The sequence below is a fragment of the Plecotus auritus genome (genome assembly GCF_963455305.1).
Source record: "Plecotus auritus genome assembly, chromosome: 1".
Taxonomy (NCBI): Eukaryota; Metazoa; Chordata; class Mammalia; order Chiroptera; family Vespertilionidae; genus Plecotus; species Plecotus auritus.
In genome coordinates, this window is record NC_137770.1 from 30,385,016 (window position 1) to 30,397,018 (window position 12,003).

The following is a 12,003-nucleotide window of genomic DNA, read 5'->3' on the forward strand; positions in this document are numbered from 1 at the left end:
CCACCCCAGCTGGACAGAGCTACCTGCCTGGAAGGCTGTTGAGGCTTCTTCAGGCCTCAGGAGTCAGGAGAAGTGTTTTCAGGAAGCCCCCGACACTTTCCCTCCCATCACCCCCCACCTTCCTCTACTCCCTGGGAAAGGAAACCCCAGCTTCTTTGATCCCTGGCATACCACTGGGCATGCCTTTTGGAGTCCTATTCTCATCTAAGTTCATTAAAGAAGCAGGGTGAGCCGAAACCGGTTTGGCTCAGTGGATAGAGCGTCGGCCTGTGGACTGAAGGGTCCCGGGTTCGATTCCGGTCAAGGGCATGTGCCTTGGTTGCGGGCACATCCCCAGTGGGAGGTGTGCAGGAGGCAGCTGATCGACGTTTCTCTCTCATCGATGTTTCTAGCTTTCTATCCCTCTCCTTTCCTCTCTGTAAAATACCAATAAAATATATTAAAAAAAAAAAAAAAAAAAAAGAAGCAGGGTGAGTAGGAGTTAGACTTGACCACAGGGCCAAGCTAGGGAGGACAGAAGGGACACCTGTCTCCGAATCACTGACAGGCGCCCACTGAACTGCCATCATCCGCTTGAGGCCTCACGTCCAACCCTACCTCTCCCCGTTCCTGACCCTGAATTTCTGCCCTCCTCCTAGGAACCTGACCTTGTCTGGGACTGTGCATCTTGCTAACAACTGGACCTCTGGGGTCTCCCCAACCCTGATTCATCAGCCCCGGCTTCTCGGAAGGCAGGACTCCCCCTCTCAGGGCCCGCTGGTCTTCACCGGTCCGGCCACAGCACCTGATCTCAATATCCGCCCCCCGCCCCCCGCCAAGGGCTCAGCAGACCACCCGGGGCCTGGGGAGCAGGCCACTGAGACAAGGCCCTGAGGAGGAGCTCACCTCTTCACCGTGCGCAGCAGGGTGGATCGGGCTTCGTTGTGGAAGGTGATGATGACGCTGGTGGCCGGCAGGTCCGAGGAGTAGGACAGGGATGGACAACTGGGAAGGGAGCAGAGAGGTCAGAGGGCAGCTGTGGGAGTGTCCTCAGGGCAGGTTTTGAGGCTTGTCTTTGTCCAGCCTGCTGCCCCCCGGAATACCTCTGTGGGACAGAAATAAAGCCTGCAGCCAGCATGTGGGTCTTGCCTCTTCACACCCACATTCCACCCAGCCTGGAGTCCTTGGAGGACCCCACGGGTGGGGGACCCTCACCAGGGTTCCGGCCATGTGCAGGCACTGCCCCAGGCCCAGACCCACAGACAGAACTCCCTGCTGATGGAGCAGCCAAGAGACAAAAGCGGAGGGAGGGGGAGACACCCTGCAGCTTCTTCCTTCTCACACTCCCCTCCCCACCCGCACCCCCGGTGACATTTGGTAGGATCTGGAGAGCAGTCACCCCCAGCCTGCTGTGCTGTGAATTCCTCCCTCTCACTGCCCACCCTAACAGTTGGCTGCTGACACCAGGCAGGGAGCAGCCTTGCCTGCCTCTCCGCCTCTGCCTCTCCGGGGCTCCTGAAGGAAACTGGCCTCAGAGAAGACAGCAAAGGCAGTTCCCGCCAGCCCACTCCCTCCCCAGCTGCTCTTGCTCGCCATCCCCAGACACCACATTTTTGACCCTTGGCTCCCCCTCCCCCCCACCCCCACCATGAAAAGGGAATGAAAACACTCAAACACTCCACTCCTGCCAGCCTTCATCTGTCTTTCTGCGAAGGCGTTATTCACGCTCCTGGGGCCTGGGGAAGGCGGCCACGGAGCTGGATTTCATGGCAATCTTCTTTATTACAATTGCTCTCTGACTATTCCAGCAGTGACTATTTTCTCATTACAGCATTCATTCCAATGACAGCAGCTTACAGCCAAATTCCCAAGCCCGTTTCTTGCAGAGCAGACGGGAGGCCCACCGGCCTGGGGCCCCGTGGGAGAAATCCTGAGAGGCTGCAGAATAATTCTCCTTGAGAGGGAATGGGGTGGGGATGGGGGTGGGGGTAGGAGAGGCAGGGAAATTCACCAACCCACCACTACCTTGGATTTGAAGAGTTTCATTTTAAAATGTGTGTATCCCCAAGAGGAATTTCTCATATAAGTTCCTCAGTGAACACTGAGAGGTTCAGAGTGGGGGTGGGTGGGAGGGAGGGCAGAGGTGACTCAGGCAGCCTCTCAATTCACAGATTTGGGTCAGCAGAACCTCCGGGACCGGGGTCTAGGTTGGCCATGGTCAGGGCTGCCCATAAAAGGCCTCCGAGTGGAGGTGCATGGACATAACCTTGCAGGCTGGTGGAGATAAGGGGAGACTGCCCAGGATTGACAGAATTCCCAGGGCCTGTGCTAGCCATTAGACCTGGGCGGGGGCCTTCCTGAGGAGCGGATCACTGCCCTATTTGGTAGCATGAATTGTTTTTGGAGGCCGACAAGCCTGGGGTTAAGGACAGGGAGGACAGTCTGGGGCTCCCCCAACTCCGTATTCATCTCACCTTGCACTGGGCTTCAAGCACACCTCCGTGAGCGACAAGGCAGGTCCCCTTCTGTCCCCTTATCTCACACATATCAGCTGCTTCTGCAGAAGCAACTGGCCTGAGTTTTCTCTCCCACCCTTAAACAGGACCAGCCTGGCACTGGGTGCTCGATCACCCTCAAACCAGGACTGGGTGCATAGCTGGGTCCAACACGGCCCTATAGCCATCCAAAGCTGCAAGCACATGGGTGGGTCAACTACAACAGCCCCTTGCTGCTCAGCCTGGTGTCTGCGCGGGGAGCAGAGAAGGCCCCCTTACCAGCCTGGGTTGGCAAGAAACCCTTCCTGGAGAGAGGACACTGAGGGGAATCATGAAGGTATATGTGCGTGGAGGGAGGTTCAGGAGAGGAAACAGAGTATAAAGACGAGGAGGGTGGTGGGAGAGTATAGGAGTGGGGAGCATTAAGTGAAAGGAGCAGAGGCTCCGAGGGAAGAGAGGGCGGCTCCCACTTCTGGGTAAGGAGCTCAGACTGTTCCTGTAGGTGAGGGCAGGAAGAGGAGAGACCAGAGGTGGCGACTCATGTAGACAGGACACAAGGGCCTGAACCAAGGAGGGGGCTGATGACTTGCCCAAAGTCTGTCACTCACACTGGGCGGAGTCGGAGCTGGGATTTAACGTGTAGACCAGACCTTGGTCCTGGTCTACAGTTTCTCCTAACTGCCACCCTGCAAGCACTAAGAACGAGACTGGGAAGCTTTTCTGGGAGTTTCAAGGAAGTGAGGGCAGTGGGGCGGGAAGAGAGGAAGCAAAGAGATGCCGGGGAACGTGCACAGCCCTCCACGGTTTGCACAGTGTGGGCAGGGCTGTGGCCCGTCTTCACCTGGGGCACCACCAGCAGGGTACCAGGAACACCTGGCGGTGGTTCCCTGGCAGGTCACTCTCACTGGGACTTCTGACAGAGGTACTGAGGGGCCCCCCTGGTCCCAGCTGGGAAGGTCTCCGTGGGGCCACAGGAGTCAGGTCCATAGCTGAGGGGGAGGGTTTGAAGTCTCAATAAGGAGACTGAGTCTGAGGAAATCTTCCTCATTCCTTAAGTCCATGTAGCTGAAGAAAAACAAGCTAACTGAGGTGGGCCCTTCCCTCCACCTTCCTTCCCCACTGGCACAGTGGAGGCCACACCTGTAGTGACGGGTGTCCCGGATGGGTCGGTCTGAGGTCAGCTTGTCGCTCTCCAGCTGGTTGAAGGCGTGCTGCCTGTAGGGGTCCTCTCCCGGCTTCAGCTGCTTGGCTGCCAGATACGCCTTCTCATCAAAGCCTCTGGAGGGTGTTCCTGTCACCTGAGAGGAAGGTCAGCATCAGAGGGGCCCCAGGACAAAGTAGCCACTGTGCGGCACACTTACTGTCAGGCGGGAGCCAACAGCAAGATCTCATGTGTCCCTGATCCTAACTCCATGAGCAGGAGATAGATCATCATTTCCCCCCACTGTACAGATGAGGAGACGGAGGCTCAAGAAGTAAAAAACAGTGTTTGCACGTGTGGCGCAGGGAATATATGGAAACTCTTTGTATTTCCTGCTCAATTTTGTAAACCTAAAACTTCTTTAAAAAGAAAACAAACACCTAAAACAGCTCTTTAAAAAAAGTGAAGGCTATTTTTAAAAAAGACTGCCCTGACTGGTGTTGGTTGGAACATCACCCCGTGCACCAAAGGGTTGTGGGTTCAATTCCCAGTCAGGGCACATCCCCAGGTTTTGTGTTTGATCCCCAGTCGGAGTAAGTTCAGGAGGCAACCAATCAATGTTTCTCTTTCACATCAATTTTTCTCTCTCTCTTGCTCCCTCTTCCTTCCTCTCTCTTTAAAATATCCTTGAGTGAGGGTTTAAAAAAAAAAAAAGACCAAGGTCAGACCTAGTAAGTCACAGGTTCTTGATTCCAACTAGTAGTTTTAAGTCTGAAACCCATACTCTTTTTTTTTTTTTTTTTTCTTTATGGAGGGAAGTAAGGGGGAGAGAGAGGGACAGAGACATTGATTTGTTTTCTACTTTTTTATGCATTCACTGGTTGATTCTTGCATGTGCCCTGACTAGGGATTGAACCCACAAGCTTAGTATATCAGGATGCTGCTCTAACCAGCTGAGCTACCCAGTCAGGGCTGAAAACCATACTCTTTTGTTTGTTAATCCTCACCCAAGGGTATTTTCCTATTGATTATTAGAGAGAGGAAAAGACAGAAAAATATTGATGTGAGAGAAACATATCGATGGGTTGCTTCCTGCATGAGCCCAGACCAGGGCCTGGGCTGGGAATGAGTTTGCAACCGAGGTACGTGCCCTTGACTGGAATTGAACCCAGGACCCTTGGGTCTACAGGCTGACGCTTTATCCACTGAGCCAAATCGGCTAGGGCCTGAACCACTTCTGTGTGTAGGATATGGCGAGAGTGATTCTGGAGCATACCAGACCCCCAAGATGTGTTGTCCTGAGGAAATCGCCAAGGAGATTGGAGGTTGCCAAGCTACGAGCAGATTGACAGTCTCTTAGGGTGAACTTGGGCCTGACACTGGGCTAGGTCTGATCAGTAAAACCCAGGGCTTAGACAAGCTGCTACATAGAGAACTACCTGTGAGGACAAGCAGGCTCTCACAGGCTAATGCCGGAACTGCTGGGCGTCAAGTGCACAGACAATGATGCATCTTCTCAGGGACTTGCATTTGCTGCTGAAACAGCCTCACATCAGACCTACTGGGCCCACGGTGCTAAGTGCCGGGCAGTGATAGATGACAGATGCCATGGCCCAGACTCCCTCCTCTTAGCCACACCCTACTCTGTGCTCCCAAAGTCACTGGGGAAGACCACATCTGAGATGAATGGATGAATCCTGACATCTCATTATTTGAGCCAAACTGCTGGCCAGGCATCCCCAGAATGCCTTGAAATACCATCAGCTGTGAGCGCCTTCCGACTCCAACCCTTCCAGCTGACCAGCAGCCTCGGCTGGAGCTAGGGGCATGCAGAGGCAGCAGAAAGACGGATGAGAATAGTCCATGCACAAACCCCTGCAGGAGGACTCTGCCATAGGCCTGGTCCCTAGAGAGATGGTCCCAGGAAGGCAGCTGGGCCTGTGGGACAGGAAACCAATGCATTGGGTGAAGCTGGGGAAAATCCACCAGCAGCCCAGGGCCTCCATGTTCCCGAGAGCCCAGCTCCCAACCTCACGACAGGAATATGGAAAGCTCCAGGGAGAGCTGATCTCCTTACAGGGTGCCACTCTGTAGTGCTCCCGCCTCCAGTTGCATCCGGTCCTCTGAGCCGGTCCCTGAGCTCCCTGAGGTCAGAGCCAGGAGGGAGATTTCTTCCTGCGGCCACTGAGCCCAGCCAGCCCCAGCTACACATGGATGCTCAGGGTGTGACAACGGCCACAGCTGTCTCACTGTGATATTCTGAGTTGGTGCCAGGCCAAGGGCTGGCTGGACAGGTGCAGCAGAGCCCTTGTGGTCTCAAAATCCATTTCAGGAGAGACTGACGGAGGGAAGGAAGGAGGAAGAGAGAATGTGCTGATATGAACTCTGGATTGCTGGGAGGACTAAGCTGTCCAACTTGAGAGTGAGAATGAGACAGGTCCTCTGCCCCTCTTCCTTCCCTCCCCCTCAGCTCAGGGAGGGAGATGGAAAGCATCTCCAGTTGATGGTGGAGGAGTTATAAAAGAAAAACTGCAGAAGCTTCCACAGGGAGAGGATGCCACTTCATTATCCTTCAAGTTGAATGTGGGAAATAACATTTATTCATTTAGGACGTATGGTCACTCCGTGGGCTCAGAAAACCTCCGAGCTCTCTTCTCACACTCACCCATCACCCAATAAACACCAACAGAGAGCCACCATCCTCCAGCCACTGGGGTAAGCTTCTGGGGGTTCCAAGGCACTGGAGCACCCATTCATTTGCTTACAAATGCTTGAATTCACTCACTCACTCATTCATCCACCCATTCATTCAAGAAGGTCCATTCGTGTATCAGGAAGTGGAAGGAATGCTTCTGAGATGGTTGCCACACGCACAGCCTGCTGCCCTCCGGCACCTCATCCACAGCTTCCTCGGGGCCACAGAGAATGTTGTGGAAGAGCGGCTGCTCAGGCCAAGGCTCTCGAGAAAAGTTCCTCTCAGGCCTTAAAACTAAGCTAGAGCCGTCAGGAAACCCTGCTGCTCCCGCCCACAGACCCATAGCCCTCAGTGGTCCAACCCCCCTATGAGACAGCTTGTGAAGAAGGGTGCCATGGAAACACCAGGCCCACCCCCTCCCAGAGGCCTCAGCCCTGCTTTCACCTTGACCCAGCTGTCCCCAGGGTTTGGAGCTGAACCATCGCTTGGCCCTGTGTCCGCCAAGTAGAGGGAATACTGAAGAAGGGTGAGATGTGACCTCGGCAGGGCTGTCACTTCCTCTCCATCCAGCGCCTTCCTGGCCTCATGCCAGTCACCGCCCAGTGCTCCTCTTCCTTGGATATCTAGCCCCAGTTCACACGCCCACACCACCGCTCATTTCCTTCCAGCTCTCCAACTCTCCTTTCCCGTTGGCCCTGTTCTTTGATCTGGAGACTTCCAGGCCTTTGGATGTCCCATGGGTACCTCTAACTCAACACCTCAAGATGAATTCCTTATTGATCTCCAAAGCAGCTGCCTCTCCTGCACTGCCTGCTGCAGTCCCATCCTTTGGGTCCTCCAAGCCACAAATTCAGGGGCCCTGATGCCCTCCCCATGCTCTGCAACCTGATTTAGACCCTTGTCCTGGGTGTCCTCAGACAGTATCCTATGGGCATCCCACTGCTATTAACAAATAGTTACCGAAAGTCTAGTACATGCAGTCACTGTGCAAGAGGCTATGAAGACAGAAATAAACACAAAGCAGCGTGGCCCCCAGAAGAGGAATCTGGGAAACCGGCCCCCTTTCCTCCCCAATCCCAGGTAAGGCTGGCCATGGAGGATCATGAAGAAACACCCCACTTCCAACATTATTATTTTTTTTAAATGTTTTTATTGATTTTCTTTTTTTTTTTGAGAGAGGGAGAGAAAGAAACATTGAGGAGAGAGAATCATTGCTCAGCTGCCTCCTGCACGCCCCCTACTGGGGCTCAAGCCAGCAAGACTGGAAATTGAACCAGCAACCTTTCAGGGCATGGGAGGATGCTTAACCAGCTGAGCCACAGAGGCCCCGCCTCCAACCTTAGAGCACAGGTAGCTGGAGAACTACCTGTGGAAGGTCACCCCACCTCAACCCCAGCTGGAGCAGGAGTCTGGAAATGGCTCTGGCCCATGGACTGCGTACCAGTAAATGCTGTTCCCCTTCTTCGCTGTCCTAAAGGGGAAAGTGTGCTGCTGCTATCCCCTTTTCCCATCCATGGTGCTTACTTAGCACATCGGCACGCGAGGGGTTAATGCACCATTTGGCTCTAGGCTGTGGGACCATGAGAAGATATATCTGGATCAGCCTGAGATCCTGGGCTTGGAGCCACTTGGAACTACTACTGCTGCCCTTTCTGGAGGGGGTGAGGGTATTAGAGGCTGTTTGTGGTTTTTATATCACAGGCTCTGACATCTGTATTTACTTCTCTTCCTTTTCCACTAGATGGTGGGCTCCTCATTTTTGAGCTCCCAGCACCTGGCATATAGTAGGTATTGAGCAGGCATTTGCTGAATAAAGGAATGAATGGGTGAGTGAGTGAATGAATGAATGAATACCTAAATAATGTCTCCGCTCCCAACTTATTGGTGATCAACGGAGGAGAAAACAGCAAACAAGTGGGGTCCTTTGCCACATCACGTGACTTTCGGTGGCTTTCACTGTCCCTCAGGGCAAAAGCCCTGGAGCTCACAGTGACCAAGAGACTCTGTGTGTGGGCATCCTGTTACCTGACTGGACTCAGCTTGTACTGTTGACCCCTCTCTGGTTCTGCCCCAGCCACACTCACCTCCTTGTTCCTTGAGCCACTGGCACCCTTCCCCTTTGCCCTTTTGTTCCTTCTGCCTTCTTTCTGGAAGGCTCTTCTCCCGGGTGTCTGCATGGCCCCCCTCTTTACCCCTGCAGGGCTCTGCTCAAATGTGGCCTCTGTGAACCTGCCCCTCCACCACCTGTAGAACTGTGGCCCGACCCACCCTCAAATTACCTATCTGCTTTATTCCTGCCCTGCTTTATTTTTCCTTACAGCACTTTGTGCCATTCTATGTGTATTTTGCTTATTTATTTTATCTCTTTGACCGTTTCTTCCCACTAGAGTATAAACTTCACTGGGACATGGATTATCTATTTTGCTTAATGATGGTTCCCAAAGACCAGAACAGTGCCTGAGTGATCATAGGACTCAAAAACAATGGCTGATGAATACATGAACAATGGCCATCATGACCTCAAGCATCTTCACCCCCTGCTCCTCACACACATTCTTGTCTAACACAACACTCAGAACTGAGGTGGACCAAGGAACTGGCAAGGTAGTTTTTGCCTGCCTCAGGGATCTCCTTGCCTACTCACATGCAGTCCTGGCAGAGCTGTCAATCACTGTCCCCTGTCCCACCAACACTTCGATCACTTCCACAGGGGTGGGCACAAGACCCAGGCTAGGCTGATCTTATCACTGCACCCCCAGACACAGAGATTAGTTCAGGAATGGTCATTTGACTTACTCTGAGCCAATGAGGATCTTTCCTGAGACTTTCCTATAAGGTAAGATCTTTTTATCAGCACTGCTGAGTTTGACAGGCGAGGGTCTTCTTGCCAATGTCATGGAGAAAGCTTGTCTATGTGATGTACAGCATGGGGACTTACTGTATTGTTTATGTGAAAGTTTCGAAGATAGTAGATCTTAAAATTCTCATCACAAGAAAACGATTTGTAACTGTGTGGTGATAGATGTTAATTAGACTTATTGTGGTGATCATTATGCAATAATGTTCAGGGTGTCCCCAAAAAATGTTTACACACTTTAATAGCTGATAGCTCAGTTGATGTTTCTTTCTTTTCAGATTTAATCCATTGGAATTAATAATTATTCAAAGTGTGTATACATTTTTGGGGGACATCCTGTATAAATATCAAATCATTATGTTGAACACCTGAAACATATATTGTTATATGTCAATTTGAAAAAAGAAAAAATAGCCTAGCTGGTGTGGCTCAGTGATTGAGTGTAAACCCATGAACCAAGAGGCCACTAGTTCCATTCTCAGTCAGAGCACATGTCCGAGTTGCAGGCTCGATCCCCAGTAAGGAGCATGCAGGAGGCAGCTGATTGATGTTTCTATCTCTCTATCCCTCTCCTTTCCTCTCTCTCTAAACTCAATAAAAACATATTAAAAAAAGAGAGAAAAATATTGTCTGGGAAATGAAACCAAGAGGAAACAATCAGAGCCAAGAGGTGGAAAGAAAGAACTCTAATGATATTGCTTGGAGTTAGTCATACCCATTCCAAATTTACATTTGTCTTTTAAAAAACATATTTTTATTGATTTCAGAGAGGAAGGGAGAGGAAGAGAGAGATAGAAACATCAATGATGAGAGAGAATCATTGATTGGCTGCCTTCTGCATGCCCCCAAATGGAGATCAAGCCCACAACCTGGGCATGTGCCCTTGACCGGAATTGAACCTGGGACCCTTCAGTCCAAGGCCAATGCTCTATCCACTGAGCCAAACCAGCTGGGACTACTTTGGTTTTTAAAAAAATCTACTAGTATGTATGTATCTGTGTGTCCTTTTAAAAATATTTTTATTGATTTCAGAGAGGAAGGGAGAGGGAGAGAGAGAGAGATAGAAACATCAATGATGAGAGAGAATCATTGATCAGCTGCCTCCTGCACGCCCCCCATCAGGGATCCAGCCAGAGACTCGGGCATGTGCCCTGACCAAGGAATCGAACCATGACCTCCTGGTACATAGGTCAATGCTTAACCACTGAGCCATGCCAGCAGGGCTTTATTTTTTTTTATTATTTATTTTTTTAAATATATTTTATTAATTTTTTACAGAGAGGAAGAGAGAGGAGAGGGATAGAGAGCTAGAAACATCGATGAGAGAGAAACATCGATCAGCTGCCTCCTGCACACCCCCTACTGGGGATGTGCCCGCAACCAAGGTACGTGCCCCTGACCGGAATCGAACCTGGGACCCTTCAGTCCGCAGGCCGACGCTCTATCCACTGAGCCAAACCGGTTTCAGCTATTTTTTTTTCTTAAACTAGTTTGAGTTCAATGTTCTTCTCTAATGACCAAAAGTTCAGAGATGTCAGTCCTTAGTCCTTTCAATGAATATAAAGCCATTATCAAAAAGTAAGAAACAAAATCAGAAACAAAATGAGCCATTGATCACAATGACATGGTGTAGGTGGCAGCCATTTATTCCAAGATACCAGGCTGGTCTCTGGCATCTGGCCCAGTGACTTGAGCCGGGAGATGGGTGGGGCATTCCCAGCCAGCAGGTCTGTGGTCAGGCTTTGGGGTGGGGGAAAGTCGGGAGTTTCCATCGGGACCACGAGTTAAGAGGCTCTTGATCTGCCATGGCCAGGAACAAGGGTGGGGAGACGATGAGTGACAGCCTGATGAACCTCCCACAGCCCTCCAGCCTTTTGCTAAGCATCCTTGGTTGACATTTAGGCAGCTGTCTCCCCTCCAGTCTTTGTTCTTCGGGAAATGCCAAATCCAGCCCTTCCATGTCCAATAAGGTCAATCACATCTGAAGTTGTTTAAGCTGAAATAATGACTCTGCCCTATAAAGTGAGAAGAATTATTTCTCTTGGAGAGTCTTCTTTTCAGTCCGTCACTTCAATTAAACTTTGAAACATGCCTGACTTGCTTCACTTTTTTTCTAGCTAGATCTGCATATTTCTTCCTGACTTCTAAATTTAGAAAACAAACAGCAAAGGGGAAGGTTTAAAATAAGAAAGGACAATATTTTCCATGTCATGTTCATAAAAAGCCATTCAACCCAAATCCCCAGGCCTTGTAAACTTCCTTTTAAGACATACATGTACCCCTAAATTTTAGATTTAAATAACTCGGACTCCTTTTAAATAACTGCTGTCCAATTTCCTTTTACTGCCAGTAAAACAGGTACCTGCTGGTTTGGCCTTTCGCTGAGTTTCAATGGAACTGCAAATATAAAGGCTCTGGTCCTATTTTATGGATGCCTCCTGACTTTTTTTTCCTGAGTCTGCTTTAAACCCAAAACACCTGGAGAACAAAATGTGATTCCCTACCACTCCCCTGGGAACAAAAATCTCATCTGATGCTATGTCCGAAGTTGAAAGACTGCCATTCATTTTGAGAGCTGGGAATGGTAGGGAATCATGATTCACCATCTCTCTGAGCACAAAGTCTCAGGTTCCACCTTTCCCAAATGAAAAGGCAGGTCCCCCAGGGCCTCCCATGAGTCACTGGGTTCTGGGGAAGTAGCCAACCCCACTTGGCCTGCCAGTGTTCCTCCCATCCACACACGGGGGTGGCACAGGGCCGGGAACATCAGTTTGGGGACGGGAACCTCACTTAGGGCCTGCCTCAGACCTGTCCCCATCTTCTTCTTCACATCGCC

The 12,003-nt window shown here is 51.0% G+C and overlaps 1 protein-coding gene across 1 annotated transcript in view; it reads right to left on the reverse strand.

Annotated features, from left to right (window-relative positions):
• Positions 1-12,003, reverse strand: part of GALNT16 (polypeptide N-acetylgalactosaminyltransferase 16) — an 88,821-nt gene that overhangs the window by 28,765 nt on the left and 48,053 nt on the right. Inside the window, exons 2-3 of the mRNA XM_080658295.1 lie at positions 3,615-3,772; positions 886-984 (exon numbers count right to left, since the gene is read on the reverse strand). Coding sequence (XP_080514421.1) covers positions 886-984; positions 3,615-3,772 — 257 coding nt within the window. The remainder of the gene's footprint in view (positions 1-885; positions 985-3,614; positions 3,773-12,003) is intronic.